Consider the following 26,399-nt stretch of genomic DNA (forward strand, 5'->3'; position numbering starts at 1 on the left):
GATGTAGGGGCAGATGAATGCTGTAAAATATATGCCCAGTGCCACAAATATCTAGTGTGGAGTTATTATTGTATAGCTGCATGTACAACTCATAAGTGATGGCAAAACACAAAATAGATGTAGAGCTCTATGAATGAACTCTATATTAATATTGCCCCTGTTATACAGTCTATTTGTTGTTATTTGTACTAAACACAAACATATCTGTACTCAACTGTTGCCTATGACGAGCTAGCTCAAATATTACCCAGTTTCTATGCACAAGTATGACGCCTTGGAAATGTAATTATGTGAAGGTATTTTTAAATGTATCAAACTGCACTAGAATTTGAGTTGGCTTCAGCCAAGACTGCTCCTTTTTTACCTCAGGCGACACCTTTGAATGTAATCAGCAGCTCATAATACATTAGCATACTTACAACACTGATGACGTCAATCATACAAAACACAACTTTATGATGACAATAAAATTAAGTTTAGTGAAGAAAAATAAATATAATAACTATAAAAGCACAACGTAACATCTTTCTTTGGTACAGTTCTCTAATGGCATAGTTATTTATTTCCATTGTAATACAGCTCCTTAGTGGCATGGTTCATGGTAGAGCAGGTAAATGATAACATTTTATACTGTGCAGCGTTTTAAATCACAATGTTATGTGACAGTCTGACAACCATGGGCAAGTGAGAAGCGTAACACACCTGAACCTAATTATGAAGGCCCCTCACATAGAAGACACATAACCACATATACTGTAGGCTCAGGCTTGGCAGAACTTTAGCAAAGCTAAACAAATATTACAGCATTAGGAGACTCACTAATATTTATAAAACGATGATGACAATGAACTCTATAAGGCATCTTTCAATAGGCCATCATGATAGACCATCAATCCCCAAACACTTCATGTATTAAACTGAAATAATATCCAAAATATACACTTTTCTGTACTTAAAAAAATACATATAAAAGGAATATAAAATTGGGAACTCAACTATTTGAGGGGGGAAAAAAACAACTATTTGGCTTTCCTAGCAAATTAAATTCTGTTTTTTTTATTTTTATTCTACATAATTGGTTTTGATTCAACATCTCTCCTGAAGACACCGTACTTGGAACCAAATTCTTCTCGGTTAGCAACGTGATCCTCTGCAGTGCACTCGATAGCCGCACTGAGCGTGTTTGTGTGTATGTAAATCTGTGCTATATTATAATGAAGGTATGCTGAAGTAGCAAGAAAATCAAAATTTTTCCTAAAAACTTACAAGAATGAGGTGAAACAGTCTTATTTTCAAGATGTCATAATACAATTTTCCGGGTTTACAACTTGGGCACTACCTTAATCCATATAGTTTCAAGAATAAAGCAGTTAAAATGTAAAAGTTTCAGTCGCCAGTATGTACTTTTACGTCGGTGAGAGTCAGTTTACAATTGTTCATGAAATATTCTATGTCTAAATGCAAATTTGTTATCTCCATATACAACTGATGCAATATGTACAATACATATACATTACGTTTTTTTCTCTGTAGGTATCAAGAAAACAAGACCGAGGATGTTCCTCTAGACCATGTTGTTCTCACACACACAAAAATGTAAAATAACAACAATTAAAAAAAAAAATCATTAGAGAGACCACGTACATCTTAAAAATATTTTTTTTTAAATTAACAATATGACCAAAATTAAAAACTTGAGTTTGTTTTCACAGCAACACATACATAAGTGTACTGAATACAGACTATTGTGCAACAACAGCATATATAAAAAGGTTTTACTGAGTTTGGTTTACAGATTTGATATGTCTTGGAAAAAAAAAAAAAAAAAAAGACAGTCCCACTTCTGCTGCTGCAGGGGAGAACAACATACTATTTATATATATATATATATATATTGAAGCGACTTGTGCAGCCCTCTCCAGCAGCCTTAGAGGTAGGTCAAGCCAAAAAAAGTTGGCGCAACTGACACACAAAAGCAACGTTGGTTTGACCACTTTTCACTGGCACAAAGAACCAGCCAACGGACTTTCCATTTATTCTTTGTGTGTTGTGTTTTCTAAACTTTTTTTCTTCCCCAATCACAATTTGTTTTTGTTACCTTCTAGGGGAAATAAAATTGATATTTAGCTATCAAACTTGTCCATAAATTTTGCCGATGCGGGTGGAATCATCCAATTAGAATAAACACAGTCATTGGCATATCTTGAAAAAACAGACTTATTGGCATCGAATCTCGGGATTGGAACGGGGCTCTCTTCAGGCCAGTTCGGATAAGACATGCCTAAAAATGAAAAGACATCATTTGTTCTGCACTGAAGAACCCAAAAAATATATAGTAAAAACTTCACGTGCAGACAGTAAGGCCCTTGGCAAAACTCCCTTTAATGTGAAAAAAAAATACAAGCCATTGGTGTTGCGACAGAGACACATAACCAAAATAATACAGAAGAATTGCCACTAACTCAAGTGAAAATTAAGTAGGGCGTTAGCTTAGTTTCTATATAGCCACTTGTCAGTGTTAAGTACTTCCGAGTACCTTGAAAATAGGAAGTAATGATCCTTTAGTACTAAAAGTAAAGCAACCGGCATGTTACAAAGATCTCATCAGATTTTTTTTTTTAATAATAAAAATTAAGGTCTCTGTTACTATTTATTTGTGAATGTGCCTCCACTTATATATGGAAATATAATATATGCTATTCATTTTCACTTCAAATCACGTTAGTTTTAAATTTTTATTGTTAGATCATTGAGATTTTTTTTCATCATGAATACTTATCAATGTTTCAATAAATTTGATTTAAACATTGACACAAAGTAACAATGTGACACTGGTTATACAGGAGGACTCCTGCAGTTTCCATGACAACAACAATGGCTAATGAGTGTGCAACAAGAAGAGTCTGTAAAGCAGGAAGATAACCAGGATATACTAAGAGGAAGTCCACCACGTAAGTTCTGCAAATTAAGACTGAGGTTTGGTGATGTTAAAGAGGCCAATGCATTTGGGTTAATAAAATCCAGGGTAAATCAGTATTAATATTTTTTCCAGCATTGGTCAGACTGTTCCCCTTAATTTGTATATATTTGGAAACACAGAATAATGGAAAATCCCAAGTCTGATTCTTTCACTCTGGAAAATCAGAGACAAAAATAAAAAGAAGGAGTTTTGGCAAGAACTATGCTTACTGTCTCAGGTCACCAACACGACAAGACATTTATACCAGAGACATATCAAGAGACAACACAAAAGAAACAATTGTTCACAAAGCAAAAGTAACCTTGTTGTGTGTCATTGTCACAATAATAGTCTATATAGGCCAAAGACGTCCAATGTTGGCTTTCCACCTGCAGTTGTTACAACTCCACATCACCTAATATAGCAGAGGTTCCCAAACTCTGTCCTCGAGGCACCCTAACAGTCTAGGTTTTAAGGCTATCCATGCTTGACCACAGGTGACTTAATATCTCAGTCAATTTGATTTAACCACCTGTGCTCAACCATGTATATCTCTAAAACCTGAACTGTTGGGGTGCCTTGAGGACTGCGTTTGGGAACCTCTGTAATATAGTATGATCAACAAAGGGAGCGTGTTGAAACAGCAGATGGAGAGTAAGGTTTGATAAAAAAAAAAGAATGTGTGTTTCCATAGGACTGGAATAGCAACATATGTATTTCAAAAGAATAGAAGATAGTTTTACATTGTAATGTCCTTTGGAGTAGAGATGTCCCTCATTAGTTTACAACTGGAGAAAACAAAAATGATTCCATTGCACTGGACAGTGCAGTAGACAAATGGATTGCCTCATCTACATCCAGTGTTCTCCTTGCCAGCTACAGATATTGTACGTAACCTGCTAATTACATCGCCACAGTAATCCTCACACAGAAAACCTCAGAGAACAAATTTGGCCATACATAACATATGGCTATCACCATGGCGTCAGTTTGTGTGTGTCACCCCAATCGTCGTCATAATAATGCACAGCTTTATTTATGAAATGTACTGGGAATGTAACCTCTCTGACCTTCACAATTATGCATAATTAAATCTGGAAAAACATCTAAATCGATATAGGCGAACGTATGACTCAAGTTGTGTTTAGAATAAAATGTAATACTAATACGCTGTTACTTGAAGTGGCCTTGCATTAATTCATGTTATTAAATTTAATCAGTCTTATTATAAATGATGGCAGCTGTCATAGACATGGTTTATAAAATGGTGCACTTGATTATGTTAGAATAGTCAAATCTCACAAGTGCAGTTTGTCCTATCTCAAGCTCTCCAACTTAATACAGGCCTCCAAACACTGAGGTGTTTGCAACATTGAGGTGTTTGCCATAGTAAGCAATCAGATTGTAGCCATCTTATATCTAGCACATTCTAGAAATTATAGCTAGATTCCAATTGGTTACTGTGGGAAACACCACTTTTCCTTTTTTAGACGTTTTAGTAAATCTACCTTTTTTTTTTTTTTTTTTTAAACCATTATTTTTCAATGGTGTAAATCTACAATTAAATGATTAACCATTGTTTAACTTGAACTAGGCAGATTTAAGTCAATTGCTGACTGTTTACATTGATTTTAGCAATGTTAGTAAATTTTGAGCTGTGAATTTGTAGTGTCGCTTTATTACTATATGAATTTGATCATTCAGGCCCATTAAAAAAGATGGGTGGAAATAGCATAACAGCGTATTTCTGCTGGGTACGACAACTACTGTGTGCCACTTATACTTAAATAAGCTAACTAGATTTCATCCAAAATACTTCTCAGATACTACTGTCGACTAAATGTACTACAGGATTAATAATCATATTTAAAACAGTTACCCTTCTATAAATAGTGCACTAAAGAACCAAAAACTCAAAATGGAACCAATCACTAAATTGGTCCATTTAACTTTTAAAGGGACAGCTTATAAACCAGGGAGCTTTCCAGAAAACAAAATATGGACATATATTAATTGATTTATATTAAGTTATACAAGTTAAGTGCTGCTGGTTAATGACACAGACTGCCAAATATGAACTAGGAATAGCACTCGTTAATGATTTCTGTATATATATTTTTCTTAGTTATACTGTTGTGATGTGTTTTAGGGTTTATAGATTTGTATACATTTATATATGCATTGTATACTAAGGCTGCTTTTGAATAGTGCTGCAAATATATCTGCAATCATCGGCATTTAAATAAGCAAAAGAATAAAAAGAAATCCTTAAAAGAAAATGTAAACAGCTGCTCAAGCAGAGTTTCATTGGTTTCATTCAGACACAAGCCCCTGGGAGTGCTAGAGGTGTTCAGAGAGACTGCACTTGTCCTAAGTGAGAGAGTAGCTAGAATCTAGTAAACGCATGGGAAATTCTACCATAGAGTTTGTTTTCAATCCAGGTTGAGGGAAGTGTTCGGGGGAGTGGGGCGTTATTACAGTCAACCAGAGGGGTCTCCTCTTCAGAAAGGCCATCATCATAGAGGATTGAGTCAGCAGGCGTGGAAGCAGCAAGGTCCAAATAGTCCTAAGAGGAGGAAGTAGACAATTTACACATTTAAATTACACCCACAAAATAGAGATAGAGATATATATATTTATTTTTTTCAATTATATTGATATGGTTGCCATAAAAAAAAATGAATGTGTTTGAAGCTTTGTCCTTTGCTCACAATAGGACAAGATGTATCAGAGACCGCATAAAGGCTGTGACCCATTGCCAACTCTCTTTCTAATCAGTCTATCAGTCCTCTGGAATGTCAAAGTAGAAACTTGATAAGATAGCTCCTCGAGTAAATTGCAATATCAGCAAAGTCATTACTTGTGGGCTTCGGTCCCGGAAGATTTAATGGCAGCGCATGTGCAAATGGTCAGAATTGGAGAGGGATGTGTTAAGATTCGCGATATTGTTGCCAACAGGCTACGATTGCCAACGCCATCCAAAGATGGCACTCGCTATCAGGACGCAAGTTCAAAAAAGCTAATCTTTTTGGACCTTGAGACATTTGGCCAAATTGCTGTCCTCATAGACGCCTATGGGGACTGCTATACCGACTGAAAATGAAGGGACACACTGGGTATCCTTAATTGATATGGTAATCCTCTAAAGATGGTAGTTTGGGGGGGTGGATTTACCACAATTCTTCTTTGATACATCTCCCCCATATAAAGAGTTACTTGTAACAAACTGGTCTGTTGACAAGAACAGTCTAATGCTGGCCATACACTAGTACGACCAGCATAAGATGCGATTCATGATACGTTTTCCCTTGAACTCCCCGGCATCTCCCTGGCAGTCCCGGCCGCATTATTTGGTGCTTTTATCACACACAATCTGACGTACGATCACTCGCCCCTATACGACTGGCCGTGATACGATCGATTGTGATACGATAGAATAGCAGTGGGAGCGTGCATCAGATCGTATTCCTACCTAAATACTACACGATTTTCACACAATTCTTCGTACGACGTTTCTAAAATCGTGCAATCGGCCCGAAAATCGCGCTAGTGTATGGGCAGCATAAGAACCCAATTCAATAACAAGTGATATGCTTGTTATCACCCGTTAAATCTTAAATGGTTCTCCAACCAATCAGCTCCTGTCATTTTTTTAAACACAGCCTGTAAAATGACAGTTAAGAGCTGATTGGTTGGAGTACCATTAAAGATTAGTAACGAGTGATAACAAGCACATCACTCCTTATTAAATGCGGATTTCTACTAGGTTGCAAAAAAAAAAAAATGCAAAAAAATATGGTAGTTGCTCAGATCAGCTTAATTGCATAACACAGGTGCTTGTAAAGGGCGGGGTTTACACTGAACACAGAAAAAAAGAGATTTGCCCCCCAGCACACTGCAGCAAAAACAATACTTAAATCCTACATGATAATAGCGATTCAGAGGTATTAGTTACACACATTTGCAAATATATGAATAAGCGCCAGGCCAATCGTCAAGGCTCCTCTATACTGGCGTCCCTAAAATTAAGGGGCTCACGTCCGAGAAGCAAGGCACCCCAAAAAAATTCCAGCCAAGGGCCATCCCCAGGGCATCACACGAAAAAGGGAAAAAGGGAAAAAGGTGATATTGATTTATCTTTACACATCTTTTCTTTATACTTCACTAAGTGTTAATGAAATTAACTGCAGTGTGCTGGGGGGCAAATCTCTTTTTTTTCTGATTTCTCCCAGGTGCCACCTAGTGGACAAACTCTGCATTACATTTTTTTTTTTTTTACTGTATTGATGCTTCCCCCAACCCCATTAGATTCTATGAGCCTGATTTAGAGATGTGTATGAGCAAGTATGTAGTCTACACACTTACATCTCAGATCCATGCAACCTTAAATCTATTGTATTAGTGCTTCAAAAGCAAAAGATATAACACTTCTCATCAAATCCAATGTTATATCTGGTTTATGTAGGTGCAGAATCCTAAAGGGTGTGCTTACTTTCTGTCTGCATTCCCTTTACTGCATGTGAATGACAACACCCCTGATTCACCTTGCAAATGCAATGCACAAATCCACTTTCAAAACACAAAATAATGCGCTGTGTGTCTGGCTGTCCTAGCTATGGATGCCAGCTTGTGTGAGGTGCATATACAATACCATGAAGTGTCTGACCATGGTCAGGTGGTTCTGCAGGTAAGTCTAGTATCTAAGGACACCATCACTGTCCTTGTAATGTTTCCTCTTGTAAAACTCCCTATATAGGAGTTATATACTGCTTACCAAGCAATGTTACAGCAGCATGTACATACTAACATTTACCATATTACGTTAGCCAGGTTGCATATGCTATGAACTGAAGTTATTGTCACACTACACGATTCTGTTTTGTGGAATACCTGCCAGAGTGCATTAACCCCTATTATATACCCACTGAGTGTGTACTTGCAATGGGCAATATATGAGGCGTAGACTCTCCAAACAGTATATTGTCACATAAGAGAGATGAATCAAACCTTCTAAAAAGGACAACCAATCAGCTTCTAGCTATCATTTTATAGAATGTACTTGATAGCTAGAAGCTGATTGGTTGCTATGGGTAACTTCTCTAATTGTCCTCTTTGGTTTGATACATCTCCTCCCTAAAGGCAAATTATTAGGATGTTTATCTGGAAGCTACAACTCAAACATCAATATGGTGCTGATTACCAGAGTTAATGTGGCTATAGACTACAATCAATGGTCAGATCCTAGCTCCGTCTACTGTACTTCACTATTTCCAGTGGGCCTGTATTTGGCACTACTTTGTACGCCTTTTTTTAACGGAGTTTTGATCAAGTTATTATGAAAAATTCAAGAATGGACATTATAAGTGGAGAAGTTTCCCATAGCAACCAATTTTCATAGAATGTACTTGATAAATGAGAACTAGAAGCTTTCTATGGGAATCTCCTTCACTTGCCCTCTTAGGAGGTTTGATACCTCTCCCCCCTGTGTACCCAGTCATACTTACCCTGCTTTTCACCATCATTTTCTCCAATTCTTTACTGATCTCACCAAACGTTGGCCTTTTGTCTGACTCCTGTTTCCAACATTTCAGCATAAGATTGTACCTGAAAGCCAGGGAATACTTTATTGCAATCCATTTCTCATAGGGGCTTCTTAAGCGTAATAAATAAATAGTGTATAAAAAATGTCAGCGTATGAAAGATCTATGGATGTATTTGGGAGCTACAAAATGTGTAGCAGCAGCTCTCAGTCAGTGACTGTATGGTGGGAATATAGCAACTCAAGATAAGTAACAGAAAATATATGCTATTCCCTATCAGAGCCCATTCTGCTTTATATTCAGTCTTTACCTGTTGAACCAATGTTGAATTAGCTCAAAGTTATAAATGAAGTTTATATATATATATATATATAAATATATAAATATATATATATATATATATATATAGACATGTACATATCGTACATATAAAACAGTAAAGTGCCATTTACTGTGCTGTCACATAACACATGCTAGCTGTATACATTTACTCTAATCATACCCTATCTCTAATAGCTGTGTGAGAATAAGTTTTCTATTATATGGTAATCGGCTCATAGTATACATTCATTAATTGTAACATGGGATGGAAACCGACCGACAAATGCTAGGCTTACATTTCATCACTGCAGTTCTCTGGCTTCTCCATCCTGTATCCAGTTTTTAAGAGGTTGAATAGTCGCTCTGGAGCAATGCCTGGGTATGGATTTCCACCAAGTGTAACAATCTCCCACAGGAGAACACCGAAGGACCACCTGTTCACCAGACATTCATAGATAAAAGGGGAAGATGAAAGAGGGAAGACACATTAACAAGCCTGTAAGCATTTAATATAAAGGTTGGCATATTCTATGCAGGCTTCCTTATTTAGTGCTTTAAATCATGGTGAACTGTGTATGTTGTCTGGAAAAGTGTGCCGGTATACAACGGTATGGTATACCTGCACTTCAAGTACTGAGCCGCCCGACCACAGAGAGGCATATGGAGAAGGTGCCGGGCACCCGCTGAGATTGTGTTACCAGCCGGCACCGGGTAACTTTAGTACCTGCGGCCGGAGCTCACTCCTGAGTTCCGCATTCTGGCTCCTGCAGTGGGTGTTGGGAGAGATGTCATGACAGCTCTCCCACAGCACAGAGGAGCTGTTGGACGGTGGCGGGCGCAGGAGCGGGGCTTTAGGTTAAGTACTGTTTGTATGTCATTATGTGTAAGGTTCACTACTAACATGAGCATTGAATGGGGGCACTACTAATATTTTGGGCAATGTATAGGGGGCACTGCAACTACTGTGGGCAATGTATAGGGGGCACTACTACAAGGGGCACTACTACTTTTGTGGGCAAAGTATAGGGGGAACTACTACTAGGAGCACTACAGCTGTGGCCAATGTGTAGGGGAAACTACTACAAGGGGCACTACTACTGTAGGCGTTGTGTAGAGGACACTACTACTATGGGCACTGTATAAGGGGCACTACTATTGTGTGGCATAATGTGTATAAGGCAGTGGTTCCCAAACATGGTCCTCAAGGATTTAGAGATATCCATGGTTGAGCACAGGTGACTTAATTAGTACCTCAGTCAATTTGATTTTACCATCTGTGCTCAACCATGGATATCTCTAAAACCTGAACTGTTAGGGAGCCTTGAGGACCGCGTTTGGGAACCTCTGGTATAAGGGGTACTATGGTGTGGTACACTACATTGGTCACATAGGCAGAAGCAGTTCTGCACCTATACCCAGATCGCTAGATTACTGGATCTGTGTCCAGTCTGGCAGGTCAATATTTTGAAATAAGTTGTAGGATTCCACAATTTTATAAAAACACATACTAACATACACTACTGTGCAAAAGTTTTAGGCAGGTGTGAAAAAAATGCTGCAAAGTACGAATGCTTTAAAAAAATAGAAGTGTTAATAGATTATTTTATCAATTAACAAGATGCTGTTTTGAAGGCAAAGGTTGGTCACACCAAATATTGATTTGATTTAGATTTTTCTTCTGTTTATTCACTTTGCATTTTGTTAATTGATAAAAATAAACTATTAACACTTCTATTTTGAAAGCATTCTTACTTTGTCGCATTTTTTCCACACCTGCCTAAAACTTTTGCACAATACTGGGCCTTCCAACATTTAGACATGCAGAATCAGGATAAAATATGCTCCACTCTGCCCAAAGCATACTCCCAATACACCAACTTTTGGACACAGCTCTGCCCAGATCTATCTCGGATGATAATAATAATAATGTTATTTATATAGTGCTTTTCTCCTAATAGGACTCAAAGTGCTTTACATTTGCCTTTACAGCACAAAATACAAAACAAGCCTAACAATGGATATTAGTGAGATACTTGGGTGAACAGGTGAGTCTTGAGTCTATTTTTGAAGGACTCTAGGGTGTAGGCCTCTCGAACTGTGCAGGGAAGTGAGTTCCATAGAGTCGGAGCCACAAAGCTGAAAGCTCGACCCCCAGACGAATTCCAGGAGATTCTTAATAGTCCATCAACGGATCGCAGTAATCGAGTGGGACAGTAAGGAATCAGAAGCTGCTTCAGGTACCTCGGGCCCTGGTCATGTAGGGCTTTGATAGTCAGTAAGCCAATCTTGAAAACAATTCGCCATCTGACAGACAGCCAGTACAGAGAATAGAGGATTGGAGTTATGCGGCTGGAACGGGACTGGTTGGTTTATAGCCTGGCAGCTGCATTTTGTACCATCTGCAAGCGGTGCAATTCTTTTGCTGGGAGACCAAGGTAGAGGGCGTTGCAGTAGTCTAGGCGTGATGATATAAATGCATGTATGACATTATGCAGATCTTCTGAGGGAATTAAAGCCTATTTTTGTCTATTTTAATAACAGAAGGAAATTTGTTGTGGCCCAACTGTAACCAAATGAACCTAAAATATTAATGGCCTCCGCCTCCTTTCAGATTTGCATCCTGGGCAGCATGCCGCTAACACACAGTCCTGGGTACGACTGTCCAAATACACACACGAAAAAATGTGGCCACATATATATATAATTTGTGAGAGTTAAATGAGAACTTACACATCGCTATGTGTTGTGTATATGTGATCAAACAAGGATTCTATAGCCATCCACTTCACTGGTATTCTTCCCTGGGAAAAAATATTTAAACAGATGCTGTAGTTAATGGGGTTAATGTCACACAGATTATTCACATCAATTTAGCAGATTATCTACCCATCTACATAAATACATACATACACAGGTACAATCACACACACAAATTTAAAAAATCCGATATGGGTTCAAGGTCTGTCCTAATATAAATAAATCAGCATAATCCAAATAGACCACCAATCCACATTTATTTAAAAAAAAAAAAAAGATACAAAGTCATAAGTGCAAAATGTCAAATCATACACACACACACACATACACACACACACAGACTGTGTTTGTGCCATACGGGCGAGTAGTGTGCCCTACACAACAGAATGTGACATGAGGAAAAGTGGCTGCTCGTATCAGAGCCCTTTTTACTCAGATTCGGACTCTATCGCACACTGATGTACAAGTGCTGCAAGCCCCAGTGGTCAGTGTACACTAGTAATGTAGTTTTGTCCCTCCCAGTTGTTTTATAATGCAAATAAGACACATTTTGAGCAAAAAGACACTCTGCATGCCTGACTCTCCTGGGACCTGGCACATTGGAAGGCGCTATTTGGCACAACTTAAACCACAGTGCAGTGGCTTAACTAGGGGATTTGGCGCCCAGGGCAAGGATAAACAGCCCCCCCTAATTACCCCATGTGCCTAGGACCTGACAACCTGGTGGTCTAGGTAGGAATTAATAGTATAGTCTGCCTGTCCTCAGCCGCAATCTTCTGCCGAACTAACTAATCTGCCCAGTGGCGTCTGACGTCAGACGCCGTGGGTGGAGTCAGCCATGACGCAGCTCGCCGTGACCGCTTTCTATTGACTGCTGATCCGCAAGCCATAATTGGCTCTCGGCCAGCTCCAAATTCAAATGGGTGCCAGTACGCGAGTTCTAGCCAGCTCGCAGCCGGCGCTAAACGTCACCCTGTGCTGGGACACAGTCCTGTGAGATATGTCCTCTCACCGCACTGCAGAAATTCAAGCACTGGGATCAACACTTGGTCCCAGCACTGGAAATTGCAGAGGGGGGGGCGCAGGCGGCACCCCCTTCTGCCGGAGCGCCCAGGGCAAGGTGCCTCACACGCACCCCCCTGGTTACACCACTGCCACAGTGTATGAGGACACATCTGTATAGTCAATGCAACTAAGCCAGTCACAACATTTCCATTCTTAACATGGTGCACATAGCACAAACATGCTGTAACCTACAGCAATCCAATATTTGCCTGTATTGGCCTAGTGCGGGGAAAATTATACCACTTTTATAACAAAATCCGGGTCTGATCCGTGATTTGGAACACTTTTCCAACACGGGTCAGACCTCTTTCAGACCGTGGCTCCAACACTGGTTACTCCCGGGTTGGCGCATTTACACTGCCCACGGGTTACAGTGGTTCTCTCTTGCTGGTGCTTGGAGATGACATTATTGGCAAGCACCTGGGATCCAACTCTGTATATGAAGCACAGCGGAACTTGGAATGAAAAAAGCTGCCGACGCTACATTGTAGCACTTCGTATACAGATTCAGAGACTCAGTCGCACACAGATATACAAGTGTCGCATATCAAATGAGTCATCAGAGTCTGCTGGTGCATCCTTGTCACATCACAGTGCAACGTAGACACATTTTCAGCAAAACAGACAAAAAAAATGCCCAGCGTTAGCAGAGTCAGCAGAACCTGGAAGCAGAGAGGGGCTCTTTGGCGCGACATCAAAGATGTGTACAGACACATCTGTATGTAACACATAGGCAGGTAAAAGATGACCAGGTGCCAATATGACCTTTGTAATGTATATTTGGTTATACACGCAAGAGAAGCAACATGGTAGCATGTGTAGTCTGTGCTGTTACCTTGCTTCTCTTCACATACGAGTCTTCTTCATACACATCCCTGGAAAGTCCAAAGTCAGATATTTTCATTTTGCGACCTTCTGCCACAAGGACGTTCCTTGCTGCCAGATCTCTATGGACAAGCTGGAAAATGGTAGAAACATTTATTATAATAATGAGGAATATGCTTACATGACAACTTCCCAAACACTAGGGGAAATATAGATCACAAATACAATTTAACAAATTAAAATAGACAAAACCGGTTAGAACAAATACAATGTTGTGAGTACTGGATTTCTTTGTATTCCACTTTAATAAACTAGTTAACAGGTAAATGGATTTGTGAAACATGTTAACATGTACTGACTCAATGTGTAATTAAGACAATATGGCTTGTTCCAAACCAATTCAGATTGTATCACCGACAGCCAGTGATTCCAACACAGCACTTAGCTTCTGCACAGGGAATTACAGTGTCAGAATTCTGACACAAGTCTGAAACTCTTCCCACTCTATAACCCCTTGCCAATGATTTACTCAAGCCCCATAGTACAGAGGAGACAAAGTAATGAAACAAGCAAAAAAATGTAAAAAAGTAAGACTTTGGGGTCTATTTACAAACAGTGTTAGGAGAGTGAAAAGTGATAAGAAAGTGATAACGTGACAGCCAATCAGCTCCCAACTATCATCTCACAGGCTGTGTGAAAAATGACAGTTGGGAGCTGATTGGCTGGCACCTTATCACTGACTTATCACTTTTCACTCTGTCTCCTAACACTGCTTAGTAACTAGACCCCTCAGTCATCTATGAGAATCAACTACTGAAAGGAGAGATGAAGACTATAAAGTGTGGTCATCTAGAGTCCCGTCTCCCCTCCTCCAATGGAAGCACAAAAATTATATAATTTCTCCATCATTCTCTTTGGGGTACATTGCAACCAAAGAGCATTTGAAAGCTGCCCCTATGCTCTGAAATTGCTGTGGGCAACATTTCTCGTCCAAGATTGCGCCATGACAACAGCAAGTCCCAAAGCCCCAAAAAGCCAAGCATGCAGCCTGATAAAACTTCAAACATTCCCCATTTGTGCATCCAAAACTAGCGGTTGAATCACAAGGCTGCCAGACAAAGCTCCTCAGTCGCTCTCACATAATCAGGTAGAAAGTAGTCTCACAATTTCAGTAACAGATATCCTTGCCTAAGTGTAATGCTTTGTTCACGCTAGCCAATAATATCGTTTGTACAGCTGACTAACGATATATTGTCCTGTCCATCGCAGAAACCACTGAATATGACATCACAAGTGGGCGGGCATATTTAAATGGAGTCTGCTGGATTGGTCGTTTGGATCCATCGCCGCAGTGTGTACCCCCACTTTAGTCTATCTGAAATAATGCACATAGCAATAGTCTGCTTAGATGCAAACCAACCTCTTGTAGACCTCATAGATATCCTAAAGGTCATTAATTTTGCAAAGCTCTGGAGTCCTTTCAACATACATAGCTCCACAAGGCCCAGATAATATCCAAGAAGTGAAGGGCCCATCCTCTTCTGAAGACCCAACATCTCCTAAAGTTGGAATGACAATATCCTAATATAAAATGGAATATGGGCATTTATTTTGTCTGAATATAAGCTTTTGTTGTAGAATAGCCCTGTAGTCATGAATAATGATAAACGGAGATCTGCAAAATAGAGCCTCAAGTTCTAAAATTGTCCTCACTGTAGAGATAACCAAAGGTAAAGTAGTTTTCCAACTAAGAAACTTCCATTGACTCCAAAGGTTCAAAATGAGCAGGATGTAAGCCTGTTAATAATACCAAGTTAATGCATACATAAAATTCCTTACAAAAGTATCATCTTTATTGTGTCAAAAGTGTGCATGCACTTTTTTTGCCAGTCTAGGACCACTAGCATGTACATACCCTATGTTAAGCACTTCTTTAGGCCCGTGGAAACAATGCTACCAGGAGGGGGAACAAGTAAATAAGATAAAAATTCCATGTCAATTGAATGGTGTCTACAAAATATGGGTTTGGATCCCTTGTTCTTGAGTAGTAATGCTCTACCTTGTGTTTCAAACGAGATATCATGTCAACTTGTGTTCCAGCAGACAAATGGACCATTTGTCCAATATCTGCAGGAATACATCCAGATGAAGGACCATTCTCTGGGTGTAGGGCATAAGTATTGCGACAATCTGCTCCCCAGTTCTCAATTCAGCTGAGATTGTTGAAACAATTCTTCAGTGCAAAACATTCTAAAACTGGTTTCCTTCATCACTCATAAATGTTTGGCCAAATTGATGTTTGCCACTGCTGTGGCCTTGTTTGTTTGAATCATTATGGCCTTTTCTTGCAGTAGAAGCTGTTTTCTGACTAAAGCATTTAACTCTGCTCTCAGTTCTAGTACATTTATGGGGAGCTTTGTCCAAAGGTCTCAAAAATGACCACAAAAATGAAAGTATGACCTCTATTGAGGTTGTGGAGCTTGACCTTGAAGACAGCCTGGTGAATGAGCTGGTAAAGTGAATGTTTGAATTGTTGTATTCCTATATGACCACAATCTGGAAAGTCCTCGAGTAGAATCATGAACATTTCTTGAATCTGGTTGTTCAGCAAAAATACCTTCTGCTGTCTGTTGTCAAACAGCAGCCCTAGAAAAATTGTTCACCGTTCTAGTACTAGGTTAGATTTATGTAGTTGATCGGCCACCAACGTATATGTTCTTTGTTTAACAATTAAGGAATGATGGTCATCTCAGAGGAGCAGCCCTAACTAGCATAATATTGTGACCCTTGGTGCTATAGCTAGGCTGAAAGATCGAGCCCAAAATTAGTATGAACTGTAAACCTGATAAGGCATCTCTCATGTCTGTGGAGACCATGAACTCATTTGTTTCTAGCCATTTATGACTGATATCAGAGAACCTGTTGCTGTGAAGTTTGAGTATTTAGATAAAAAAAATTATCTTTTTTGTCCCATTTTTAAAGTATTTTATTTTAGTTTTGTTTTTTTTAAAATAAAAAAAAGATGCAAAACATGGCAGATCAGGTAATCTGGGGGGGGGGGAAATAGTACAAATAACTAGTAGGAGAAATGCAAAAAGCTATAAACAAAAGTAAACATATGATAAAATAAACAGGCATATGGCTTAGCAAGAATAATAAAAAAAAACATATTAAAATGAGTACTATGAAGCATAAAATTGTAAATAAAATACAAGAGTGTTTGCAATAAGTAGAGGAAATGTGTACGTTGGTGGGGGGGGGGGGGGTTAGAGTATCCTGAGGAGAATAGGACTAAGCAGGAGGCTCAAGGCCAGCCCCCAAGGCCCCGGCAGCGAAGTATATAGACCTTCAAATGTTTTCTCATTTCCTATCATTAAACAACATTTGGAATCTGAATAGTTTCTTTGACAAATGCACACTGGGGTGACCAACCTTTGGAGAGGGAATTCCATTTTTCAGTATACAATACTTACAGAGTAAAGTATAAAGGGACTGAAATACACAGTGAAACCTCTAATTTGAGCTACGTACCACAAAGTAAATATTCCAGTTTAAGAGAGGAAGGAAAATAACTACTAGTTCTTCAGTCTAGATTAACAAGATTAGGTCTGTCCTGCATGGATAAGAATTGCCTTACTGCACACACAAAGCTGTCCACACCCTATCTTCTAGAGGAGACCTCGTCCTCATACAAGGAATCCTTAAGGTCTGTGTCATGAGCAACTTCAACTCAAAGTATGAGTACTCCTAGGACTAGACTACTGCAGGACTCTGGAGTTTGCAGCGCCTACCTGAAACAGTAGATTCTAAAATACTATCCATGGACTAGGAAACTCTCCTTAAGCCCTCAACAGATTTGTTCAGGCTCTGAACTCCAGCTGGCTCATCAGAGGGAGCAAAAAGGGATGCTGCCCCTCAGAGCAGACTCTTCACCTGAAGTTGTGAAGGAGAGACATGCTTTGAGCTGAGTTAGCAATACAATAGTCTGGGGTAAAGATTTAGCGTAGGCTGGTTCTACCAGACTGGTGGGCATAGCCGCCAGCCCTAAGATTCACACATTGCACAAAGTTCTGCCCCTGTCTATACACTGGGAAATTCTGCCTGACATTTTTGGCTTTTTCTTTTGCCCCTCCAGAATTAGCTCTAGAACCACAGCCTTTATCAACACAAAAACATGAGGAGCATGGACAGCTGTAGTACACAACAAAAAGCAAAGAGTGAGACTACAAATACCGACAAGACCTCACAGAAGATGATAATATGCCAGGTAACATTTTAATACCCTTCTCTATAACGTCCCTATAGTGAGTGTAACTTAGACTCGCTTTCCTCTGTTATTAAATGGTTGGCAAGTAGTAGTATATACTAGGGGTGTGCACCGGCCACTTTTCGTGTTTTGTGTTTTGGTTTTGGATCTGGATCTTTCTTCGTGTTTTGGATCTGGATTGGTTTTGCCAAAACCACCCTTCCGTGTTTTGGGTTCTGGGTTTTGTGTTTTGGATCTGTATTTTTTTTAAAAAAAGCATAAAAACAGCTAAAATCACAGAATTTGTAGGTTTTTCTGCTCCTATGCTATTATTAACCTCAATAACCTTAATTTCCACTCATTTCCAGTCTATTCTGAACACCTCACACCTCACAATAGTGTTTTTATGTCCAAAACGTTGCACCGAGGTAGCTGGATGACTATGCTAAGCGACACGAGTGGGCGGCACAAACACGTGACCCATCTAGGCGTGAAACTGCAGTGGCAGACAGGATGGCAGTTTGAAAAACTAGGCCCCAAACTGTACATAATGCAAAGAAAAAAAAGAGGTGCAAGATGGAATTGTCCTTGGGCCCTCCCACCCACCCTTATGTTGTATAAACAGGACATGCACACTTTAACAAACCAATCATTTCAGCGCCAGGGTCTGCCACACAACTGTGGCTGAAATGATTGGTTCGTTTGGGCCCCCACAAAACAAGCTGGCAATTAATGTGTCCCTGCACAAACTGGCTCTATGGAGGCAAGATGTCATCCTCATCCTCCTCATCCACCGATTCCTCACCCTCTTCAGTGTGTACATCCTCATCCTCACAAAGTATTAACTCGTCCCCACTTGAATCCACCACCACAGGTCCCTCTGTACCTTCTGGAGGCTGGTCTCCCTGGAAGAGCTGATAATTCATTTTGATGAACATCATCTTCTCCACATTCTGTGGAAGCAACCTCCTACGCCTTTCGCTGACAAGGTTCCCGGCTGCACTAAACACTCTTTCGGAGTACACACTGGAGGGGGGGCAACTCAGGTAAAATAGAGCCAGTTTGTACAGGGGCCTCCAAATTGCCTCTTTTTCCTGCCAGTACAGGTATGGACTGTCTGCCATGCCTACTTGGATGCTGTCACCGATGTAATCCTCCACCATTCTGTCAATGGTGACAGTATCATATGCAGTGACAGTAGACATGTCAGAAATTGTTGCCAGGTCCTTCAGTCCGGACCAGATGTCCAAACTTGGTCCTGCCTGCCCTGCATCACCGCCAGCGGGTTGCTTAGGATACCTAAGTTTTTTCCTGGCAGCCCCAGTTGCAGGAGAAAATGAAGAAGGAGCCGTTGACGTGTCACGTTCCGCTTCAGCTGACAGTGTGTTCACCAGCAGGTCTTTGCACCTCTGCAGGCTTGTGTCGGCTGGAAAGAGAGACACCACATAGGCTTTAAACCTAGGATCGAGCACGGTGGCCAAAACGTAGTGGTCTGATTTCAACAGATTGACCACCCTGGAATCCTGGCAAAGCGAATGAAGGGCTTCATCCACAAGTCCCACATGCCGAGCGGAATCGCTCCGTCTTAGCTCCTCCTTCACTTTCTCCAGCTGCTTCTGCAAAAGCCTGATGAGGGGAATGACCTGACTCAAGCTGGCAGTGTCTGAACTGACTTCACGTGTGGCAAGTTCGAAGGGCTGGAGAACCTTGCACAACACGGAAATCATTCTCCACTGCGCTTGAGTCAGGTGCATACCCCCTCCTTTGCCTATGTCATAGGTGGATGTATAGGCTTGTATGGCCTTTTGCTGCTCCTCCATCCTCTGAAGCATATAGAGGGTTGAGTTCCACCGCGTCACAACCTCTTGCTTCAGGTGATGGCGGGGCAGGTTCAAGAGTGTTTGCTGGCGCTCCAGTCTTCGGCACGCAGTCGCTGAATGGCGAAAGTGGCCAGAAATTTTTCGGGCCACCCAAAGCGTCTCCTGCACGCCCCTGTCGCTTTTCAGAAAATTCTGCACCACCAAGTTTATTGTGTGAGCAAAACATGGGACGTGCTGGAATTTGCCCAGATGTAATGCCCGCACAATATTGGTGGCGTTGTCAGATATCACAAATCCCCAGGAGAGTCTAAGTGGGGTAAGCCACTGGGCGATGATTTCCCTCAGTTTCTCTAAGAGGTTGTCGGCGGTGTGCCTCTTACTGAAACCGGTGATACACAGCGTAGCCTGCCTTGTAACGAGCTGGCATTTCTGAGATGCTGCTACTGGTGACGCTGCTGCTGTTGCTGCGTAAGGTGATACATCTACCCAGTGGGCTGTCACAGTCATATAGTCCTTAGTCTGCCCTGTTCCACTTGTCCACATGTCCGTGGTTAAGTGGACATTGTGTACAACGGCATTTTTCAGGACACTGAGGACACTTTTTCTGACGTTTCTGTACAGTCTCGGTATCGCCTGCCTAGTGAAGTGGAATCTAGACGGGATTTGGAACCGGGGACACACTACCTCCATCAATTGTCTAAATCCCACTGCACTAATGGCGGATACCGGACGCACGTCTAACACCAACATAGCAGTCAAGGCCTCAGTTATACGTTTTGCTTCAGGATGACTGCTGTCGTACTTCATCCTCCTCGCTAAGGACTGTTGGAGGGTCAATTGTTTAGTAAAAGTAGTGGTGTTCCTACTTCCTCTCTGGGATGATGAACGACTCCCAGCAGCAGCAACAGCAGCAGCGGCAGCAGTAGGCGTAGCAATGCAGGATCCTCCGGAGGAATCCCGGATAGGAGAGTCAGTCATGCCAGTGACATGGCCTGCAGGACTACTTCCAATCCTAACTAAGGAGGAAATTGACGAGGAGGGAGTTGACGGTGTGGTTTGCAGGCGCTTGGATACAACAGGACAACGGGATTTAGGTGTCCCTGGACTGCTTACGGTCTTAGCCAAAGTTTCTGAACTTGACAGTAACTTTTTATGAACGCGCTGCAGGTGCCGTATAAGGGAGGATGTTCCTAGGTGGTTGACGTCCCTACCCCTACTTATTTCACCTTTACATATGGTACATATGGCAAGACAGTTGTTGTCCGGATTTGGATAGAAATATTGCCAGACCAAAGAGGTGGAATGTTTGGTCTTCTGCCCAGGCATGACCGTGATGGGCTTTTTCATCCCACGGACAACAACTGTCTCCCCCGGAGCCTGATTTAAACAAACCACATCACCATCAGAATCCTCCTCGCCAACTTCCTCCTCAGCGCCAGCTACACCAGTATCCTCATCCTGTTGTACTTCAACAGTGACATCTTCAATTTGCATATCAGCAAGTGGACTGTGGGTGCTCCTTTCAGCACTTGCAGGGGGCGTGCAAATGGTGGAAAGAGCCACCTCTTCCCGTCCAGTGCTGGGAAGGTCAGGCATCGCAACCACCACCACACTTGGACTCTCCTTGGGGATTTGTGATATCTTCTTAGAAAGCACAGTTCTTCGCTGTGCTTTTGCCAGCTTAACTCTTTTGATTTTTTTAGTGGGAGGAGGGCTTCCATCGTCATGTGAAGCTGAACCACTAGTCATGAACATACTAGGGATCGACCTTAGCCGTTCCTTGCCACTCCGTGTCGTAAATGGCATATTGGCAAGTTTACGTTTCTCTTCAGCTGATTTAAATGTCTTTTTCAAGGTCATTTTCCTGAACTTTGCCATTTGGGATTGTATGTGCCCTCTACTATGACATTGGGCATCGGCCTTGGCAGACGACGTTGATGGCATGTTATCGTCTATGTCATGACTAGTGGCAGCAGCTTCAGCACTAGGAGGAAGTGGTTCTTGATCTTTCTCTATTTTATTTTTATCGGAGAAAGTTTGGTCCTCCATTTATGTTATATCGATTTGATATATACGTGCGGCTAAACACAGAAAATAATTTTTTTTTGGGTTTGGACTGGAGTGTACTTTGTGGGTTACAGCACCCTTTAACGGTCAAGCCAGCCGGCCCTTTACTTATGACACAGGCGCACGCTTGGCACTACTTTGCTGATGCACGTGCGGCTACTGCGCACACAATTCACAAACACAGAAAATAATTTTTTTTTGGTTTGGACTGGAGTGTACTTTCGGGGGTTACAGCACCCTTTAACGGTCAAGCCAGCCGGCCCTTTACTTATGACACAGGCGCACGCTTGGCACTACTTTGTTGATGCACGTGCGGCTACTGCGCACACAATTCACAAACACAGAAAATAATTTTTTTTTGGTTTGGACTGGAGTGTACTTTCGGGGGTTACAGCACCCTTTAACGGTCAAGCCAGCCGGCCCTTTACTTATGACACAGGCGCACGCTTGGCACTACTTTGTTGATGCACGTGCGGCTACTGCGCACACAATTCACAAACACAGAAAATAATTTTTTTTTGGTTTGGACTGGAGTGTACTTTGGGGGTTACAGCACCCTTTAACGGTCAAGCCAGCCGGCCCTTTACTTATGACACAGGCGCACGCTTGGCACTACTTTGTTGATGCACGTGCGGCTACTGCGCACACAATTCACAAACACAGAAAATAATTTTTTTTTTGGTTTGGACTGGAGTGTACTTTCGGGGGTTACAGCACCCTTAACGGTCAAGCCAGCCGGCCCTTTACTTATGACACAGGTGCACGCTTGGCACTACTTTGTTGATGCACGTGCGGCTACTGCGCACACAATTCACAAACACAGAAAATAATTTTTTTTTTGGTTTGGACTGGAGTGTACTTTCGGGGGTTACAGCACCCTTAACGGTCAAGCCAGCCGGCCCTTTACTTATGACACAGGCGCACGCTTGGCACTACTTTGTTGATGCACGTGCGGCTACTGCGCACACAATTCACAAACACAGAAAATAATTTTTTTTTGGTTTGGACTGGAGTGTACTTTCGGGGGTTACAGCACCCTTAACGGTCAAGCCAGCCGGCCCTTTACTTATGACACAGGCGCACGCTTGGCACTACTTTGTTGATGCACGTGCGGCTACTGCGCACACAATTCACAAACACAGAAAATAATTTTTTTTTTGGTTTGGACTGGAGTGTACTTTCGGGGGTTACAGCACCCTTAACGGTCAAGCCAGCCGGCCCTTTACTTATGACACAGGTGCACGCTTGGCACTACTTTGTTGATGCACGTGCGGCTACTGCGCACACAATTCACAAACACAGAAAATAATTTTTTTTTTGGTTTGGACTGGAGTGTACTTTCGGAGGTTACAGCACCCTTAACGGTCAAGCCAGTCGGCCCTTTACTTATGACACAGGCGCACGCTTGGCACTACTTTGTTGATGCACGTGCGGCTACTGCGCACACAATTCACAAACACAGAAAATAATTTTTTTTTGGTTTGGACTGGAGTGTACTTTCGGGGGTTACAGCACCCTTAACGGTCAAGCCAGCCGGCCCTTTACTTATGACACAGGCGCACGCTTGGCACTACTTTGTTGATGCACGTGCGGCTACTGCGCACACAATTCACAAACACAGAAAATAATTTTTTTTTGGTTTGGACTGGAGTGTACTTTCGGGGGTTACAGCACCCTTTAACGGTCAAGCCAGCCGGCCCTTTACTTATGACACAGGCGCACACTTGGCACTACTTTGTTGATGCACGTGCGGCTACTGCGCACACAATTCACAAACACAGAAAATATATTATTTTTTTAGCACTTGGGGGGAGCACCCCTGATGGACAGAGCACCCCCTGGACAACACTACAGCACTCCTTTAGGACTGGGACACTGCACAGGACTTTGGAGTGGACACAGCCCCTATGGAGAACTGACTGCACAACACAGTCCAGCCAGCCCCTATGGACTTTGAAGTAGTGGACACAGCCCCTATTAACAACAGCAGCACAGCACAACACAGCCAGCCCCTATGGACTTTGAAGTAGTGGACAACAGCAGCACTACACTACACTACACTACACTACACTACACTACACAGCCCTAACTCCCACCCTCCCTCTTCACTGTCCACAGCCGAGTGAGAAAATGGCGCCGACGCGGGTACCTTATATAGGATCCAAAACCCGCGAGACTCGGAAGGCGGGATGATGACGTTTTGCCTCGATTTCAGATCCGAGTCAGGCGGGAAAAGTCGAGCCTGACTCGGATCGGACTCGGATCGGGGGGGCTCGGGGGGGTTCGGATTTCAGAAATCCGAACCCGCTCACCCCTAGTATATACTAATAAAATATTGGCTCATCCCTACCAGGCCCAGCACTACCCATTAAACGCTCAAATAAAAAAAATAGCCTGCTATTGGACTATTATTGCCTAGTGAGGGGCTGTGATGTTGTATAGGCTTTGGCCTGACCACCTTTCCTGCACCAGTTTCCAGTAGTGACCACGAATCACAGCTATGCTTACCTTCATTTCTGCTAAATACTGCATTCCTCTGGATATCTGCCAGGCAAAGGAGATGAGGTCTCCCATTGTTAGGGCTCTTTCATCTGGGTTGTCCAGATAGCTTGAATTACGATTTGAGTCACCACCCACAGAACTGGGCCCGACCTTGCGACTTTCCCTTAGGAAACTACGCAAAGAACCATACTTTGCATACTCCACTATAAGGTACAAGGGTCCTGGATACAAAAAAAAAAAAGTTAATACATAATATAAATATATATCACATTGTAAGCAACTTTATACAGTATATATGATTATTATAGCACTGTATATAAAAAGCAGTTATGGTTTGAAAATACCCAATAGGCTGTTAATCTACAGAAGAATAAATTGTACAGTTTTCAATAACTATTTATTGTTACAGTCATTGGGATTACTCACCATCTTGTGTACAGGCCCCATAGAGTTTGATGACATGTGGATGATTAACCTGCTTCAGGAGGCTGAACTCTGAGAGAAGATCCCGCAACTCACTATGGGAGGCACTTTCTGTGAAGAGAGAGAGCAGCTGGGTTATGCAGTGTAGTCTAAAGGTTCTGTACGAGATATCTGGCTGAAGTCTGCTTCAGTCCCTAATTCTGCAGTCTGTGCCACAATATGTAATAGCATGGTACTTTTAATATCAGGATTTATTAGACAAAAGCATGCCTGGTAGGGCACCTGTGTAAGTAAAGGTACTGTCACAGAAACACTGGCAACACTCCTGCAATTGTATTATACCACATTGTGTTCTAAAAGTGGAATGATGATAAATATTACACATGGCCTAACGCTTACCCATCAAACTTAATGGAGATTTTCACTCTAAACACTCTCCCACACCACCTATTGCCCTAGTCCTTTACTGATTTCACTAAAGTTGGCCTCTCGGCTTACAAAGAGAACGGTACCTGCAAGTGGCTTGAATCCATGGAATACTGCGTGTGCAAGCTGCATTCCAGGGATCCAGAATCAAAATTATGTGGGTAGGGAAACTCTGCAGTTTCTGTTCTCTCAGAGAAAGGATGAGACAACACGGCTTGCTGGGGAAAGGGACTCCAAGCTTCTATCCACCACTCCAACTAATTATAAGGATGGAGAGTGGTTTGGGAGCTAATGAATTAGAAGGAAGTTCAGACGGGCCCAAAACTTCTTAATAAGGTACCTGATGGCAATGGTGACCTCACTAGCAATATTTACATATTTGATCTTTGCACCAGTCTCTGCACATACCAGCTTCCATTATGCAATCCTCACCAATAGAATGTCTGACACCCTAACTGTTCCTTTAAATACTTAATATCAACAATGCATTATATCAACTATAACTAAAAATAGAATCAACTGATAAAAGGACACATGAGAACAGTAGGAGGAGGATGCAGGGAAGATACTGGACCCTGAGGAGTATAAGATAATTAGAACCAGGGCCGTAGCTAGGGTAGTGCGGCCGGTGCCATGGCACAGGGCACCACAGGTCAGGGGGCGCTGTTTGGCCCTGTCAAATTTCTGTTTATTATCATTCTTGCTTGTAGCTTCCTCTTATTTCATCCCCAGCATGTCCTGGCCACCCCTATCTCTTCCCTGGCCCTTCCCCATGAAGCCATGGCCCTTTTTTGGGTGCATTATGTCCCTTGATGAGGGGGGCGCCAATGCTCTTTCTGGCACAGGGCACCAAAAAGTCTAGTTACGATTCTAATCAGAACACCCTGCTTCCCATAGAGAGTGACTATCCCAAATTAGTCCCTTACTAGACTAAAGTTCACCTTCAAGCACTTGATCTCTATATACCACACTTGTTTAGGTAAACCTCCCTTTCAAACCAATTGCATCTGCCAGGTTCACTCATTATGTGAGTAATAGAGTTATTGCACCTCCAAAATAATCACACCTCACAAACACTCACTCTAAAACACACCTACAACCTCACTCCATCCTGACGCAATCAAGAGAACCCCTTTCTAGGGAAAAACCTGGATTCCCCTTCACTCTCCCATTATATCTATATAATAGACGTCAGACGTCTCAATTAACTAGAAACAACCTGTTTGCTATGGATATTCCTTGGCAATGAATGAGATGTCTCTACAAATAATACTAATGTATCCTGATATATCCACTACAGTGGAGGAACTAGCGGCGGTGCAGCCGGTGGCTTGCTCCGGGGCCTGCCGTGGTGCAGGGGCCCGTAGCTGCTGCACCCACTGCCAGTGTCTCCCGGACACAGTGAGAGCAGTCAGCACTACAAAGTAACAAACACACCTCCGCCAGCG

The 26,399-nt window shown here is 41.9% G+C and overlaps 1 protein-coding gene across 1 annotated transcript in view; it reads right to left on the reverse strand.

Annotated features, from left to right (window-relative positions):
* Positions 1-466: 466 nt before the first annotated feature.
* Positions 467-26,399, reverse strand: part of RET (ret proto-oncogene) — a 155,149-nt gene continuing 129,216 nt past the window's right edge. Inside the window, exons 13-20 of the mRNA XM_088463107.1 lie at positions 24,529-24,636; positions 24,109-24,323; positions 13,478-13,600; positions 11,551-11,621; positions 9,117-9,254; positions 8,464-8,563; positions 5,378-5,525; positions 467-2,281 (exon numbers count right to left, since the gene is read on the reverse strand). Coding sequence (XP_088319233.1) covers positions 2,124-2,281; positions 5,378-5,525; positions 8,464-8,563; positions 9,117-9,254; positions 11,551-11,621; positions 13,478-13,600; positions 24,109-24,323; positions 24,529-24,636 — 1,061 coding nt within the window. The 3' untranslated portion in view covers positions 467-2,123. The remainder of the gene's footprint in view (positions 2,282-5,377; positions 5,526-8,463; positions 8,564-9,116; positions 9,255-11,550; positions 11,622-13,477; positions 13,601-24,108; positions 24,324-24,528; positions 24,637-26,399) is intronic.

This window comes from Taudactylus pleione, unplaced genomic scaffold (genome assembly GCF_031769625.1).
Source record: "Taudactylus pleione unplaced genomic scaffold, aTauple2 ptg001314l, whole genome shotgun sequence".
Taxonomy (NCBI): domain Eukaryota; kingdom Metazoa; phylum Chordata; class Amphibia; order Anura; family Myobatrachidae; genus Taudactylus; species Taudactylus pleione.